The 17,548-nt window shown below is 54.6% G+C and overlaps 1 protein-coding gene across 1 annotated transcript; it reads left to right on the top strand.

Moving 5' to 3' along the window:
• The first annotated feature begins 9,271 nt into the window (after nt 1-9,271).
• Nucleotides 9,272-16,543, top strand: LOC114806340 (E3 SUMO-protein ligase PIAS2-like). Its single transcript, XM_029049858.1, has 13 exons — nt 9,272-9,696; nt 10,656-10,900; nt 11,467-11,551; nt 11,787-11,837; nt 12,031-12,118; nt 12,304-12,417; nt 12,554-12,659; nt 12,899-12,969; nt 13,169-13,329; nt 13,474-13,586; nt 13,800-14,204; nt 14,429-14,466; nt 14,992-16,543. The coding sequence occupies exons 2-13, from the start codon at nt 10,744-10,746 to the stop codon at nt 16,162-16,164; spliced, it is 2,562 nt and encodes an 853-aa protein (XP_028905691.1). The 5' UTR covers nt 9,272-9,696; nt 10,656-10,743; the 3' UTR covers nt 16,165-16,543.
• Nucleotides 16,544-17,548: the final 1,005 nt, after the last annotated feature.

Raw genomic sequence — 17,548 nt, 5'->3', positions numbered from 1 at the left:
TGTCCGCTGGAACTGAAGAGTGAGGGCACTCCAGGCAGGTCATGGGCCAGGGCTTGGCAGGAAGATAGGTGAGATGGAGGCACAGTGAGAAGGTTAGCACTACAGGAGCAAAGTGTGCGGGCTGGGTTGTAGAAGGAGATAAGTGTGGTTAGGTAGGAGGGGGAAAGGAGGTGGACTGCTTTAAAACCAATGGTGAGGAGTTTTTGTTTGACGCAGAGGTGGATGGGCAACAAGTGGAGTTTTTTGAGGAGTGGGGTGACATGTCCTGATGGTTCTGTAATAGTAATAATGATGATGTTTGTTAAGCACTTACTCTGTGCCAAGCACTGTTCTAAGAGCTGGGGTAGATAGAAGGTATCAGGTTGTCCCACATGGAGCTCACAGTCTTAATCTCCATTTTACACATGAAGGAACTGAGGCCCAAAGTCACACACAAAACAAGTGGCGGAGACATAGAACCCACATGCTCTGACTCCCAAGCCAGTGTTCTTGCCACTAGGCTACTCTGCTTCTCTGATTAGGGCAGCAGAGTGAAGTATGGGAGAGTCCACATAGTCTCAATCCCCATTTTGCAGATAAAGGAACCAAGGCCCAGAGAAGTGATGTGACTTCCCGAGGTCACACAGAAGACAGGTGACAGAGATGGGATTAGAACCCAGGTGCTCTGACTCCCAGGCCTGAGTTCTTTCCACTAAGTCCCTCAGTTTACAGGCTCCTCCCTGCTCCCTTAATTTCATCCCTTGTCACAGGTTTGCTGCTTCTCCAGTGCCTGCTGTTTCTTCTGCCTTGGGACTGGGCTTCTCTGCGGCGATGGCATATGGAGGGGTATGGGCATCACTTTGGATGGAGCCACCAACAACTGAGGCCTCTTGGTAAATCCCTGGGGTGGCAAGACTTGACTGGGACGTGATGTTTGCTAAATTGAAAAGGCATTTGGAACAGAGTTCTAGTCTCAGGTCTGCCACTGGCCCACGGTGTGTGACGAAGGACATCACAACCTCTCTGGGCCTCGTTTTCCTCATCGATCAAATGGGGAGGAGACTCTTAGATTGAGAAGCTCCTCCATGGGATAAGGGCTGTGTCTCATCTGAATATCTTCTATCTAGCCCAGTGCTTAGCATGTGACTTGGCAGATAGTAAGAGCATTCAGTAAATGGCGTAACTGGCAAACTGATGCAGTGAACCTTCAGTGGCAAAGATGGGTTTGGTGTTAAAGGGGAAGGATTAGTCTGCCAGGCATGAAGTTCCCCCCGACAAGTTTGGGTCAAAACCAATATTTTCTATGGAAAAATCTCTCTGCCTAGATCTACTTAGCCTGAGTAGGTATAGGAAGAGGGTCTCCATTATTTAGGCAATCTGTCAGTCTGAACCGGGGCTTCATGTCTCCATGTGAAATTTTCTTTTTTTATGCTTTTCAAATTCAAACCTCAGACTACAGAATTCGTGTCAATTTTCCCCAAACTATCTCATTTGCATCTGTCCTCTTTCATTTCCATCATTCTCTCCACCTCTAACAGTCACTTGTTTGGTTTTTGAATAACAGAATGATGAAGAGAGAGTGTGTGTGCGCATGCGTGCGTGCGTGTGTGTGTGTGTGTGTGTGTGCCCATGCATGTGGGTGGGTAACAGCGGGTGGAGGAGTGAGACAGAGAGTGTTTGTCAAGGCATTATTACACTTCTGAACAGGAGCCCTTGTGTCATAGGGATAGGACAGTATCCAGGCAAGATTTACAATTTGAGCTGTCACTTTATCTGGTGGGAAGATGTGTCAGGCTCTAGAGAATTGATGCTAGAAAGAGAAATCGCAGAAGGAGATAGCAGAGTAAAAGTTATTAGTAGTCACTGCAAACAAAGGTCATCAAAGGAGAGAAAGAAAACTAAAATGGGATGAAAAAAATCAAGGTCCTGTTCCCTTAAAATAATGATAATAATAGTTACAGTGTTTAGTAGGTGTTTACTAAGGCTTCCAAGAGGCTTCTCCGACCAATCAATCAATCAATCAATCTCATTTATTGAGTGTTTACTGTGTGCAGAACACTGGACTAAGCACTTGGTAAAGAACGCTTCAGCAGAATTGGTGGAAGTTTTCCCTGCCCACAACAAGCTTACAGTCTAGAGGGCGAGATTCACATCCACTAGACTGTAAGCACGTTGTGGTCAGGGAATGTGTCTGTTTATTGTTGTACTGTACTCTTCTAAGGGCTTAGTAGAGTGCTCTGCACACAGTAAGCGCTCAATAAATACGAATGATTGATTGATTGATTGATTGATTTATTAGACTCTAGACCATAAGCTCATTGTGGGCAGGGAATGCATCACTTTGTTGTTATAATATACTCTCCCAAGTGCTTAGTACAGTGTTTTGCACACAGTAAGTACTCGGTAAATATGACTGAATGAATGAATACGATTGACTGACTGGCATTAATATAAATAAATAAGCAATTAGGAATGCATAATTTAAAGATATGTACATTAGTGATGTGGGGTTAGGGGTGGGGTGAATATCAACTGGGGGAAAACTCGGCTGTAGGAATCAAGGGGGAAGAACATCAGGATGAGAGTTTTAAAGGGGCAGGGTTAGGAGAGGATGGAGGAGAAAAAAAAAAGGAAGAGGAAAGGAGGGAGGGAATGGAGTTAGTTGCATAGCATTCTCCCAAATGCTTAGGGCAGTGCTCTGTACACTTAGCCCTCAATAAATGATTGATTGATTGATTAAGGGGGAGGAAGATGTCGGTATAGGAGAAAGAGAAAGGGGAGTAAAAGCAAGGAAGAATACTCACCCATCCTGCTTCCTCTTTCTCTCTCCTCCCTCCTCCTTTTTCTCTTCCTTCTCCTCCTCTTCCTCCTTCTCAGCACAGCCTAGTGGAAAGAGCACTGCCCTGGGAATCAGGAGTCCTGGATTATTAACCCAGCTCCACCAGTTGCCTGCTGTGGGACCTTAGGCAAGTCACTTAACTCCTCTGGACCTCAGTTTCCTCATTTGTAAAATGAAGGTTCAATTGCCACTCTCCCTCCTATTTATACCATGAGCCCCACGAGGGACAGGGACTGTACCTGACCAGATTATCCAGTGCTTAGTGGGGTGCTTGGCCCATAGTAAGTACTGGACAAATACATCTCTTATTCTGCTTCTCCTGTACCTTCTCCTTCTCCTCCTCCTCCTCCTTTTCCTCCTCCTCTCCCTTCTCCTGCTCTTTTTCCTCCACCTCCAGCCTCAACCCCCAGACAGATATATCCTGGGGAAATCTATCGGGGACAGGTCAGGTGTTAGAGCAATGGATGGGTTGCTTCTGTGGGCTTCAACTACCTCACGTTGGCCCATGCGCTCAGGCAAAGGTAAATCTCAATCCCAATATGACCAGACGGCCAAGGAGTTGAGGGAAAGCCCTGCTAACGGTCCTTCTCCATTTCTCAGACCAGCCTACGACAACAGCCACAGCCTGTCCTATGGGTAGCCGGGAGACCAACTTTTCAACCTTAGCACCAGCCCCTGCCCCTGCCCCTTGCCCCTGTAAGTTACTTCGTGGTGAGAGAAGCAGGTGTGCCACGTGGATGGCCCCTTCGGACTGCTCATCAGTGCCAGGCAGAGGCCGGAGACGCGAGGAAGAGAGAAGGCGCCACAGGCCCAGAATAAGAGTAGGAGTGAGAAAGAGTTTTGAGGGAGTAGGAGACCTTTATCCACCTGCTGCTTGGCTTCGCAGGCCCAGGGGAAATTCAATCACACCTCTTCACTTTGCCCAGCCCATGTCTCTAGTCTCCTTCTTCTAGGGAGGGTGTCAAAGACTTCAGGCATTTAGCACCTCATTAGCCCCCTGCTCTCTCCTGAACGACAGTACACACGCCAGCTCCCTCAAAGTCTGGATCTCCACTCAGGGAGATGAATAGCCTCGAGCCAGAGTTCCTGGGAGGGTCTCTAAGGCCCCAGGAGAGATACTCATAGAGTCCCCAGCCCCCCTGCAGCCTAGATCTCCGCTCTGGGGGATGATTAGACCTAGGCCCACCCTCAGGCCAGAGTTCCTGGGAGGGCCTCGAAGCCCCCCAGGACAGATGATCATTGAGTCCCCAGCGCCCTGCGGCCTGGCAGCTCTCGGGCAGGCTGGCAGGCGGGGCTCCTCCCAGTCTTCAAGGCTGTCCTGCCACAGCTTCCCCGGGGGTTACCCTGTGTACTTTCGGGTGCTTGCGTCCGTTTCAGGGGTTTCATGGGCTACTTCTTCCGTCCATCTTCAGCTTTCCTGGCAAGACTCTGGACAGTACACGGGCCCACGGGCACTCACCACCCCCATCGATGGGGACCGTCCACCGGCCCGTCCCCCCCGAGATTCTGGGACATGTGGGGGAACCACCCCCCCCCCCCCCGGTCTAGCACCCCATCCAGGTAGCAAACCCGGACCGTGGGACACTATACTCCCCAGCACCGCCCGCCCCCCGGAGTCGTGGGACATTGTGCTCCCTTGCTCTCCCCCGCCCGCCCCGGGCCGTGGGACATTACATCTCCAACCGTCCTCCCCTCCTCAGCCCAGAAACGGCCATCCTTTGGGGAGCCCTCACTCCCTCCTCTCCTGTGCTCTGACTAGAGGTGATTGTTTTCCCCCGCCCGCCCCCCCATCCCCATCCCCGGGCAACACTGGCCTTGTTCTCACTGTGCTACTTTAGCTGCTACCTGCACCCGCAACTACTCACCCCGCCCATGTGGCTCGGTTTTCTACTCCTCTCCCCAGGAGTTTCCCCTCCTCTATCCCCCACAACGGCTCCACCCTTCCCCACGTCGGACATCCCCAGGGCTCCCTCCGCCGCCTCAGAGACATTTGGACTACGAGCCCCAGGACTCTCCTCGCCGCTAGCCTTTTGATTTTAATCTGATAGACCCATAGACAAGTCAACATCTGACCCTGGTCACCCCCGGCTTATTAATATTATCTTATTGTATCATATTACTATATTACCGCTATCACATGTTATCATTAATTGTTCTCAGTGCTGCCACTGACCTCTCTGACTTCACCATGTCCTTCCACCCCTGCTCCTCCCATTTGCCCCTCCCAATCCTCACCTTCCCCTCTCCTGCCCAGCTTTTTCCCGCACTCTCCTCTGCCTCCTTCCCTCCTCCCCTCCCCAGATTCCCACTTTACCAGCGCCACCCCTCATCCTTCTCCCTTTGCGCTCTTCCCCACCAAACCCGCTCCTCCCACTCCCTTCTCTTCCCCACCTACATCCCATCCCAGTTCTCCTGTCCCATCGCCACCCCTCATCCCCCCTTCCCCATCCAGGGCCCCGCCATCTCATTCCCATCCAAACCCTCCCCTCCCTCTTCCCCCCCCCCCCGCACCCACAGCTACTTTCAAGTGTGGCCTCTGGAACCCCGCTCCATTACAGGTAAACTACCTTTCATCCTTGACCTTTTCCTTTCCCGCTCTCTCCTCCTCCTGGCCCTTACGGAGACCTAGCTCACCCCTGAAGACACGGTCTCTTCCGCTGCTCTCTCCAGCGGAGGCCTCTCCTTCTCCCACTCCCCCAGACTCACCGGGAAAGGAGGCGGCGTCGGCTTCCTTCTCGCACCCCAATGCCGCTTCTGCACTATCCCTCATCCCCCTTCCCTCTCCTTCCCCTCCTTTGAAGTCCATATTATTCGCCTCTAGCACACCCTCCAGATTCTTGTAGCTATCATCTACCACCCCCCGGTCCCACCTCCAACTTCTTTAACCACCTTGATACCCCTTTCTCACCTTCCTTTTCTCCTTCTCCCTGCCCACTCTGATCCTCGGAGAATTCATCTACATGGATGTACCCGGTGACCCCTCTGCCACCTGCCTATCACTCCTTGACTCTGCCAACCTCCTGCTCAACAACACCTTGCCCACTCACTAACTTGGTCACACCCTCGATCTCATCATCTCTCACTGCTGCACTATCTGTAACCTCACTAACTCTGAAATCCCTCTCTCTGATGATAACCTTCTCACCTGCCTCCTCTCTCACACACACCCTCCCCGTGAAAATCTGTATTACTCCCCCGCAGAGACCTCCGCTCTTTTGACCCCATCCATCTCTCCCAAAGCATCTCACCCCACCTTTCCTCCCTATCATCTCTTCCCACTCTCGATGATCAGATTACTGCTCTCGACTCCACCCTCTCTACTCAACTCAACTCGCTTGCTCCCCTTTTCCTCCGCCGCTCTCGCTCCACTAAGCCGCAGCCCTGGATCTCTGCCTCTGTCCGCCTCCTTCGCTCTTATGCTCAAGCTGCTGACCGCTGCTGAACAAAGTCTAAGGACCAAGCCAACCTTATTCAATTTAAATTTATCCTTTCCTGCCTTAACTCTGCCCTCTCCTCTGCCAGGCAAAACTACTTTTCTTCCTTCATTGACGGCCATGTCCGTCACCCCCGCCAATTGTTCTGGACTTTTAACTCTCTCCTCAGGCCCCCTGTTCTTCCCCCTCCCCCATCCCTCACCCCCAACGATCTGGCCACCTACTTCATCACGAAAATTAACACAATCAGGTCTGAGCTCCCCAAAGTCACCCCTCCCCCTTCTCCACCGCCCGCCCCCCACTTCAAACCCTCTCCCCACTTTCCCATCCTTCCCCGCAGTATAATAATAATAATGTTGGCATTTGTTAAGCGCTTACTGTGTGCAGAGCACTGTTCTAAGCGCTGGGGGAGATACAGGGTAATCAGGTCGTCCCACGTGAGGCTCACAGTTAATCCCCATTTTACAGATGAGGTAACTGAGGCACAGAGAAGTTAAGTGATTGCCCACAGTCACACAGCTGACAAGTGGCAGAGCCGGGAGTCAAACTCATGACCTCTGACTCCGAAGCCCAGGCTCTTTCCACTGAGCCACGCTGCTTCCTCAGAGGATATCTCCTCCCTCCTCGCTAGTGCCACCCCCTCCACCTGTGCTTCAGACTCCACTCCCGCTCACCTTATAAAAACCATCGCCCCTTCCCTCCTCCCAACTTCTATCTTTAACCACTCACACTCCAATGGCTTCTTCCCCTCTGCCTTCAAACATGCCCATATCTCCCCCATTCTAAAAAACTCCTCTCTTGACTCCACTTCCCCTTCCAGTTATCGCCCTACCTCCCTCCTACCCTTCCTTTCCTAACTCCTAGAACGAGTTGTCTATACTTGCTGCCTTGAATTCCTCAACTCCAACTCTCTCCTGGACCCCCTCCAATCTGGTTTCTGTCCCCTCCACTCCACTGAGACTGCTCTCTAAAAGGTCATCCATGACCTCCTTCTTGCCAAATCCAATGGCTCCTACTCTATCCTAATCCTCCTTGACCTCTCAGCTGCCTTTGACACTGTTGACCATCGCCTTCTCCTCCACACTTTATCTCACCTTGGCTTCACCGACTCCATCCTCTCCTGGTTCTCCTCATCTTTCTGGCTGTTTATTCTCGGTCTCCTTTGCTGGGTCCTCCTCCTCCTCCCATCCACTAACTGTAGGGGTTCCTCAAGGGTCAGTTCTTGGCCCTCTTCTGTTCTCCATCTATACTCACTCCCTTGATGAACTCATTCACTCCCACGGCTTCAACTATCATCTCTAGGCAGATGACACACAAATCTACATCTCCTCCTCAGTTCTCTCCCCCTCCCTCCAGTCTCGTATGTCCTCCTGCCTCCAAGACGTCTCCACCTGGATGTCTGTCCCCCACCTAAAACTCAACATGTCCAAAATTGAGGTCCTTATCTTCCCTCCCATACCCTGTCCTCTTCCTGACTTCCCTATCACTGTGGATGGTACAACCATCCTTCCCGTCTCTCAAGCCCACAACCTCGGTGTCATCCTTGACTCAGCTCTCTCATTCACCCACACATCTAATCTGTCACCAACGTCTACCGGTCTCACCTTCACAATATCGCCAAGATCCGCCCTTTCCTCTCCATCCAAACTGCTACTGTGCTGGTACAAGCTCTCATAATATCCTGGCTGGATTACTGTGTCAGCCTCCTCTCTGACCTCCCTTCCTCCTGTCTCTCCCCACTCTAGTCTATTCTTCATTCAGCTGTCCGGCTCATCTTCCTACAGAAATACTCTGGGCATGTCACTCCCCTCCTTAAAAGCTTCTAGTGGTTGCCTATCAACCACCGCATGAAACAAAACCTTCTCACTCTAGACTTCAAGGGTCTCCATCACCTTGCCCCCTCCTACCTCACCTCCCTTCTCTCTTTCTACTGCCCACCCCATATACTCCGCTCCTCTGCAGCTCACCTCCTCACTGTCCCCCGTACATGCCCATCCTGTTGTCAACCTCTGGCCCATGTCCTACACTGTCCTGGAATACCCTCCCTCCTCACCTCTCCCCAACTAACTCTCTTCCACTCTTCAAAGCTCTACTGAGAGCTCACTTCCTCCAGGAGGTCCTCCCAGACTAAGCTTCCCTTTCTCCCTCTGCTCCCTCTCCCCCCTCTGCTCCTCCCCCTTCACCTCTCCTCGGCTGAGCCCCCTTTCCCCCTTCTCCCCCTCCCCTCCCCCCCCACTCTCTGCTGCTCCCCCTTCGCCTCAGCACTGTGCTCATATCATTATTATTATTGTTTGTATATATTTTTATTACCCTATTCATTTTGTTAATGAGGTATACATCCCCTTGATTCTATTTATCATGATAATGTTGTCTCGTTTTTGTTTTGTTCTGTTTTGCTCTGCCGTCTGTCTCCCCCTTTTAGACTGTGAGCCCGTCATTGGGCAGGGGTTGTCTCTATCTGTTGCCGAAGTGTACATTCCAAGCGCTTAGTACAGTGCTCTGCACATAGTAAGCGCTCAATAAATACTTTTGAATTAATGAATGAATGACTGCCAGCAGCATCGACGGGGGACTCGGTTGGAGCTGCCCCCTGCCCATCCGCCTCCATTCTATTCCCAGCCCTCGGACCCCGCGGCTCACGCGCTCCTCTGGACCGGGACACGGGTCGCGCCGCCCTCCCTGCCGCCCGCCGAGGAGAGGCAGAGGAGGAGCCCCTGAAAGAGACTGAAAATGAACGGTCCAGCTGGGGGAGCCGGGGGTGCCCTTCCCGGCCGCCCATCGGCCGAGCCGCCGCCGAGGGGGCTCCCCGGCCGACGGCGCCCCCCGGCGGGAGGGTGGGGAGGACGACGGCCTCGCCCTCCCGCCGCACGGTCACGTGACGGCAGGCACCACCCACCCGCGTGCGCGGCGGCGTCTCCGGCCCCCCCCGGCCCCCCCGCCTCAGAGAGGGGCCTCCCCCCCCCTTCCGCCCCTCCGATTGGCCGCCTGATCCCGCGGGATTTGGGCGCTCGGCCAATAAATAGGGGGCGACCGTTGGGTTCCCTCAGGGCTGCCCGACTGCCTGGTTGCCCGTCTGCCTCCCTCCCTGCCTCCCTCCCTCCCTGTCTGCCTCTCGTCGGCCGACCCGTCTCGTCCCCGGCTCCGTCTCCGTCTCCGTCTCCATCTCGGTGCCCGACTCCCTCCGGCCTCCCCTCGGTGCCCCCTCGGTGCCCCCTGGGCGCCCGACGGGCCCCGGGCCCTGCCGACGGGCGGCGGCGTCGTGGTGGTGGTGGTGGTGGTGGTGGTCGTCGTCGTCGTCGAAGCGCGGCCTCCTCAACCCGCGCTGTGGGACCGAGCGGCTGAGGGAGCGAGGGAGAGGCCCTCCGCGCTCCGCCCTCTCGCCCTCTGCCCTCTCGCCCTCCGCCCTCTCGCCCTCCGCCACCGGCCGTCGGTCGTCGGACGGAGGTATGTCTTGCGGGTCGTCGTCGGCGGGTCAGGCCCCGGCCTCAGGGCCGAGGGCCGACGGACCCCGGGGAAGGTGGGAGCCGCGTGCGGGGAGCGGCCCCGACGGGCGGACGGGCGGCCCGGAGGGAGGGCGGGAGGCACCGGCCGATGGCGCGCTTTCCTCGGGCCTGCCGCCCGCCTCCCTAATGGCCTCCCTACCCGCCTCCCTAACGGCCTCCCTTCCCGCCTCCGTAATGGCCTCCCTAACCGCCTCCCTTCCCGCCTCCGTAATGGCCTCCCTAACGGCCTCCCTTCCCGCCTCCGTAATGGCCTCCCTAACGGCCTCCCTTCCCGCCTCCGTAATGGCCTCCCTAACCGCCTCCCTTCCCCCTCGGCCGTGGCGCCTCGGCCTCCCTCCCTGCTGGGTGTGGCACCGATGTCTGTCTCCCTCCCGCCCCCGATTCCCGACCCTAAACTCGTGGTAGCAGGGAATGGGGCTTTTTATTGTTGCGTTCTACTCTCCCAAGCGCGTTGTACAGGGCTCTGCACACAGGAATGAATGAATGAATGAATGAATGAATGAATGAATGAATGAATGCGTGAGTGAGTGAGTGAGTGAGTGAGTGAGTGAGTGAGTGAGTGAGTGAGTGAATGCGTGAACGGACGGGAGGGGAGAGCGCTAACCCTGCCCTGCCCTCTGATCCCGGCCCCGCCCCTTCTCTCCGGCCCCGCCCTCCCCCGGCCACGCCCCCTCTATCCGGCCCCGCCCCCATCTCCGGCCCCGCCCTCCCCCGGCCCCGCCCTCCCCGGCCCCGCCCCCCATCTCCGGCCCCGCCCTCCCCCGCCCCCGCCCCCTCTCTCCGGCCACGCCCTCCCCCGGCCACGCCCCCTCCCCCCGGCCCTGCTCCCGTCCCCTCCCCCCGGGTAGTCTTTGGGGAGCAGGGCCCTACAATCACCGTCATCCTCTTTACTTTACCCAGCGCCTGCTGTGGGCACAGCGCTCTACTACACCCACCTCCCAGCCCGTTGAGGTTTTACCGCTCAGGAGGCCGCCTGACATTCTCAGACATGGATTCAGGGAAAATCAGGAGCCCACCCGGATCACTAACCGAAATCTCACCTGAATTGTCACGCACATCTTTACCCGGATCCCCACCCGGTGTCACGATGGAAGAGCTGCCTTTCTATGAAGTCTGTGCTGAGATAGTAAAGCCCACCAGACTGGGTGAGGCCGCGGCCCCGCCCTCTACCCTCCTCCCCTACCTCTTCCCTTCCCGGCGGGTCAGTGCCCCCAGGCCTCCCATTATCCCCCTGACCAAGCCCCTATGGTTTCAGTTTCCCCATGTGGTTGAGTTGGGTTCCTGGTACCAACGTTTACAGCTGTGAACTGTCCCCTCCTCAAGAGAAGCAGTGTTGCCTGCTGGGTAGAGCCCAGGCCTGGGATTCAGAAGGACCTGGATTCTAATTCCTGGCTCCGCCACATATCTGCTGTATGGGCAAGTCACTTTACTTCTCTTTCCTCAGTTACCTCATCTGTAAAATAGGGATTAAGACTGTGAGCCCCATATGGGACACAGAATGTTTCTAACCTGATTTATTTGTGTCTACCCCAGTGCATAGAGCAGTCCCTGGCCCACAGTAAGCACTTAACAAATACCATAAAAAAAAAAAAAGCCCACCGCTGGGATGAGTCTGGAGGCTACAGGAGCGGGTGATCTCTCATCCTGCTCTGTGAACCCCCATCCCCTGTCCCAAACACAACATCTTTGGGATCTCCTTCTGTGTCCCCAGTGCCAAAGAAGTCTTTCATATCAAAGAAAACGATATTGTCTTTTGTGGCCAGCTCGAGGATGTTAGACCAGATCTTTAGCAGCAGGTAAGCATGACCGGCCCCCTGCCCACCAACCCACTGCAGAGCCAGGCAGGGTCTTCACCTTGTTCTCCCCCCACTGCCCCGCCAACAGCCACGTCTTTTTATGACTGAGTTTCCCAAGTGATAACGTGTCAGCGTGGTTATGTAGAGCGGCCACATCTGGGATGGGGGTGGGGAGGGGTGGTCATCTTTTGGGGGGAACCACACCCCACACACTTCCACGTTTCCATGTCTGCAGAAAGGTTGAGCTGATGAACAAGAATCTCAATAGGTTGCAGCTGCAGTTCAGGTATGATCCTCCTCTCCTCCCAAATGTGTTGGTGGGGTGAAAGAAGGGAAGGGGATTGGGTAGTTTCTCAGCTTCTCTGTCTCCACTGGGACCCTCCCCAGCTCGGAGGGGAGAAGGGGAAGGGAGGGATGGGGAATGTCTTACATGCTGACTGGGCCCCTTCCCTTCCCTCGGCCCCACTTTGACTCCACAGGATGTGTTTATGGAACACTTTTCACCCTCAAATGGATCGCTTTCCTCTGGACCTTAGGGTCAGGGTCAACTGGCAGAGTTTGGAGTGGGTGAGTGGCCCATCCATGCCTGGCTGGGGCCTGGTTTGCATGTTTTGAAGGGGAAGGGAAGGGCGGGGAGGAGCTAGGAGATGAGTAGAGGAAAGGGTAGGGAGGGGATGAGAAGGGAGGGAGTGGGGTGTTGTCTAGGTAGAGTTACCTGCCTGGTTCCTAATCATTGCCTTTGCTCCCCACAGGGTGGCACGGAGCCCAACCGCAGTGCTCACCCACTAAATATCACCCATCTGACCCACCTCTCTGACAGGGTGGCCAACAGAATCCTAATCAGTTGGTCTCCGAAAGAAAAACGGGTGAGTACGGCTGGAGCAGGGCTGGTTTGGGGTGGGATGGGGCACTGGACTCTGGGGAGGTGGGGGTAAAGGGGAGGTGTGTATTGGACACAGTCCTGAGCAGTGTTTCTCTTGCTCCCTCCCTGCCCTCACCTAGGTCTTTGCCGGGGCAGTGTACTTGGTGATGAAGCTTACTGCTGATGATTTATTGGAGAAACTGTGGGCTGAGAGCATATTGCCTGCAGACAAGACCCGAGCTTTGAGTGAGTGACCACTCTCCCCCACCCCTTGCCTCGGGCCCTGAATGATGCCCCTCCCCCATCCCGCGCCAGTACCCTGAGTGAGTAATGTCCCACTCCATCTCTGGCCCTTCCCCACCCCCCCTTCCACTTCTCACAGATGAGTTTCCCCAGTCCACAGCCCGCTGGTCCCCGGGCTGAGCCCACGGCCTCTCTCTGGCCGAGCTCACCCCCGCGGTGTCCTCTCTCCATCTCTATTTCAGTTCAGGAGAATCTGGAAGGCAGCTCAGGAGAGCCCACCACCAGCAGCCTCCGCATCTCCCTCATGTGCCCGGTGGGTGCGGGTGGTGCCCTGAGGGGCTGGAGGGGCTGGGACCCTAAATGGGGTGTCCGGAAAGGGAAGGAGAGTGGGGGTGGGAGGAGAAAGGTGGGTGAGAGTCGGAGTCCCGAAATGGAGTTGGGGACTTGTGGTGGGTGACCCAGTGACTCTCTTCCACCCCCTGACTTTTCACTCTTTCGTCACCTGACTCTAGCTGGGACAGAACCGTGTGACTGTGCCATGCCGGTCACTGTCTTGCTCCCACGTGGAGATATTTGATGTGATCCAGTACCTGAAGAAAAATGAGAAAGAGGAAACATGGATGTGTCCCGTGTGTAACACCCATGCTCCATTTTCCAAACTCGCTCTGGATCGGTATGGACACTGACAGCTCGGTGGTGACCCCTCTCGGATACCTCCCCATGCCCCCTCTCCCCCCACCCCCTCTCCCCCCACCATTTCCTGTCCCCATCTCCCGCCCCTTCCCCACTGAACTCTCCCTGATGGTTCTCCCTTCAGATATTTCCTCGACATCCTCAATACCAACATCTCTTGTGAAGAAATTGTGGTACACCAAGATGGATCCTGGTCCCCGATACCATCTGAGAAAAATTTGATCGATTATAGTGATGGTGAGTGAGAGACTCACCCTTCCCCTGCCCCATGCTGGGTAACCACACCGCCCCCCCCCCCCCCCCCCCCCCCCGGGTCCCATGACACGGCCCTTTGGGGCTGTGGTAACATGGAGTGAGAGCCCTGAACCCTCCGACCCCCCAACCGACATGTGGGAAGGGCAGCCCCTTGGGCTGGGCTGGTGGGATTCGGGCCTCTCTTTCCCTCCACAGAGAGCTACAAGGGATACAGAAGGGAGACTGCTTCTTTCAGTCCAACAAAGAGCAGCAGCTCGGAGGGAGAGAGGGAATTTGAGCACGCTCCCAAGAGGCCGTGTCCAGTCACTGCAACAGCCATCCTGGCTGCCAAGACCCGCGCGACATGCAGCTCCGAGATTGAGCTGCCTTGTTCCCCATGCGGGGGCCTGGGGATGGAGGTGAAGAAGGAGGATGAGGGAGTCGCTGGCCTGCTTCCCCGGCCCCCAGCATCCCTTCTTCCCTCGTCGAGTGCCAGCACCATGGAACTAGAGCTGCCAGTCACGGTCCAGAGGCCGGACCAGGCCCGGGACATCCAGACGACAAACCAAGAGTCGCCAGGTTCAGGCTCACTGATCACCCAAATGGTTAACTACACCCAGGGTACATGGGGGCCCTTGAGTGCCGTTCTCTGGGGGGGTTTGGGTGGGTGCGAGTATCTGTTTCTATGTGCTTGTTTGTCTGGGGCGTGTGCTTGTCTTTGTCCTCCCATCTGTGTTGTGCATTGTCTGTGTGTGTTTGTACGGATCGATTGATTTGGGTGGAGGTGGATGGGGCTGGGAGCTGAGATGACTTGGGCCTAACTTCAAATTTTTCCTCCTCCCCAGAAAAGAACCTGTCTATGTACCGTGAATGTTTTAAACAGGTGAGCTTTGTTCTCTCCTCTCCTCTTCCCTTGGATCCCCTGGTTTCCCACCTTCTTGGGACCTTCCCGACCCCTTTCCGAATCCCACTCACCACAGACTGCCCCACTATAGTTGGGGAAACAGAGGCAGGGGAGGAGCACGCTGGGCCCTCTGGCTCCAGCCTCAACAGCCGGGGACTTTCCATCCCCTCCCTCTCTCCCACCTTCTTTTGTCAGCACCTTCGCTTGCTGCAGGCGTTGGGGGCAGGGGAGAAAGTTGTAGTTTCAAGTGTCAAGTATCCGTGCTGGGGGAAGTGTGGCTGGGCGTGTGTGTGTGTGTGTGTGTGTGTGTGTGTGAGAGAGAGAGAGAGAGAGAGAGTGTGTGTGTGTGTTGGAGGAACGAGGAGGTGGAAGAGGAACTCCCGGGCCAGGGGGAGGGGTAGTGGTCTCAGGCTCAGTGCTTCTGTATGTCGTCATCCCCCACACCCAGGGCTGGATCTCAGCCTATCCCCACGCTCTGCTCTCTCTTTCTCTCTCTCTTTGCAGTGTGACGTCTCGTCCCACTTGACCTCTCCAAAAACCAGTCAAAGCCACTTCTCGGTCCGCCTTCCAGACTCAGATCCTAAACCATTTTCTCTACTGATGTCCGTCAAGTCCACCTGCCATAAATGGAGCCCTCCTTTTTGCTTCGACCTTGACGACGGAGAGGAGGAAGAGGATGAGTCCCTGGCCCCGGGCCTTCTCACCCCAAAGGCCCAGATGACCCCATCCGCGGGGCCAATGGGAGACACTATAGGGAGGGCTGACCCTGGGATGGGGACTTTTTCCACCCCGGCTGGTCAGGCTCCTTCTAGCAGGGCAAGTTCAGGTTTTTTCTCCAGAGTGCAGCAGGGTCTGGTCCCCAAGGCGGGTAGTGCTTCATCCTTCAGAACGAGTCGGCCTTGGCTCACCAGTGAACGTTGGCCTTTGGTCAACCGGCGGGGTAAGGTTTTATCCATCAGGCCAAAGCAGGGTTGGGCTTCATCCACCCAGGTGAGAGGTGCTTCCTCCACCAGAGTGACTGAGGCTTTCTTCCCCAGGGCGAAAGAGGCTTCCTCCTCCAGGGCAGGCGAGGCTTCCTTTTCCAGGCCGAGTGAGGCTTTTTCCTCCATGACAGGCAATGCTTTTTTCTCCAGGCCTAGTGAGGCTTTCTCCTCCAGGGAGAGAGAGGCTGCTGCCTCCAGTTCAAGTGAGGCTTTTTTGTCCACAGTGAGAGAGGCTTCCTCCTCCCTGCTGAATGAGGCTTCCTCCCCCAGGGCAAGGGAGGCTTTCTTCTCCACGGGGAGAGAAGTTTCCTCCTCCAGGGTGAGTGAGCCTTCCTTCCCCAGGCTGAGGGAGGTTTCTTCCTCCAGGACAACTGAGGCTTTCTTCTCCAGAGTGAGAGAGGCTTCCTCCTCAAGGGCAAGTGAGGCTTTTCCCTCCAGGGTGAGTGAGGCTTTCTCCTCCAGGGCAAGTGAGCCTTCCTTCTCCAAGGCAAGCGAGACTTCCTTCTCCAAGGTGAGGAAAACTTCTTCCTCCAGGACAAGCGAGGCTTTCTTCTCCAGGGCAAGGGAGGCTTTCTTCTCCAGGGCAAGGGAGGCCTCCTCCTCTTCCGGGGCAGTTGGTGGTCAGTCCATGCAGGCAGGTGGGGATGCGTCCTACTTGGATAGTGATGAGACTGAGGCCCACGAGATTTTGTAAAGGGAGGGGGACAGAGTTCACAGCCCCCCTACCCTCCACTCATCCCTTCTTCTCCCCCCACCTCAGGTCACTGTCAAAGGGCATGTCCAGGTTGAAGATGTTCATCTCCCTCCCCATCCCTTGCATGCTGTATCTAGGGCCTGCTTGGTAGCTTTTGTTCAGGAGGGTTGGGAGCAGGTACATACTTTACATGGCTGTGATCTCTCCCTCCCTCATTCCTGTTGCTGTTTGAAGTTGTTAGGAAGGGACCCCCACACACACCCCATAAGAATAGTGTTAAATTTGCATAGAATTTTGCTGAAGTTGGTTACAATGCACTTCTCACCCCATTGGTATCAAGAAATTTTCAATTAATAAATTCTAAAATGTTCTAAAAATATAGTGGTTTACTCATCATTGGGAGCATGGGAGTGAAAAGGGGAGATGACTGAGAAGGGACAAGCTTCAAAGGATGTGTCTACCAACTCTGTTATATCGTACACTCCCAAGTGCGTAGCACAGTGGTCTGCACACAGTGAATACTCAATAAATGCCATTGACTGATTAATGGGCCTGAATAGTAGTAGTAATTGTGGTATTTAAGTGTTTACCAAGTACCAGTGCTTGTGTGGAGGAAGAGCACTCATGCCATGCTTCAGTTTATTGGTAGACTCTCACTGTCAGTGGAGAATAGTTTAACACCTCTTTCTCTCTCTCTCTCTCTCTCTCTCTCTCTCTCTCTCTCTTTCTCTCTCTCTGTCTCTCCATATATATATGCATATATATGTACATATACACACATAATAATAATAATAATGTTGGTATTTGTTAAGCGCTTACTATGTGCCAAGCACTGTTCTAAGCGCTGGGGTAGACACAGGGGAATCAGGTTGTCCCACGTGGGGCTCACAGTCTTAATCCCCATTTTACAGATGAGGTAACTGAGGCACCGAGAAGTGAAGTGACTTGCCCACAGTCACACAGTTGACAAGTGGCAGAGCTGGGATTCGAACTCATGACCTCTGACTCCCAAGCCCGTGCTCTTTCCACTGAGCCACGCTGCTTCTCTAAACATATGACATAAACATATGACAACTTGGAGATGGCAGAGATGACAGGATTACTTTTCTCTGCGAGTACATATTAATTTTAGACGAGATCTATTTAGAGAGGACATTCTTCCTAATACCTTAGCCAATTCCAGTTGGATTCTATTGAAACCTATCTCATCTGTTCTAAATGGAAATGGAAAAGAGCTGGCCACTGTTCACCCTAAGCAAATCTTTAATAAATTTGAATAAAATCTTAGTAGGCTTACAGGGCTGCAAGGGCAGAATTGTCAATCCATCATATTTAATCTGATTTTTCAATCAATTTCATTTATCGAGTGCTTACTATGTGCAGA

This window comes from Ornithorhynchus anatinus, chromosome X1, assembly GCF_004115215.2.
Source record: "Ornithorhynchus anatinus isolate Pmale09 chromosome X1, mOrnAna1.pri.v4, whole genome shotgun sequence".
Taxonomy (NCBI): domain Eukaryota; kingdom Metazoa; phylum Chordata; class Mammalia; order Monotremata; family Ornithorhynchidae; genus Ornithorhynchus; species Ornithorhynchus anatinus.
The sequence above is the reverse complement of the archived record's forward strand: the minus strand, read 5'-3'. Positions and strand labels throughout refer to the sequence as shown.

What these genes read in the sequence shown, in the direction of transcription:
- LOC114806340 (XM_029049858.1), top strand. Translation starts at nt 10,744, where the DNA reads ATGGATTCAGGGAAAATCAGGAGCCCACCCGGATCACTAACCGAAATC. An exon ending in AGGTTGCAGCTGCAGTTCAG is followed by an intron (nt 11,838 to 12,030) that starts GTATGATCCTCC and finishes TTGACTCCACAG; the next exon opens with GATGTGTTTATGGAACACTT. An exon ending in TTTGATCGATTATAGTGATG is followed by an intron (nt 13,587 to 13,799) that starts GTGAGTGAGAGA and finishes TTCCCTCCACAG; the next exon opens with AGAGCTACAAGGGATACAGA.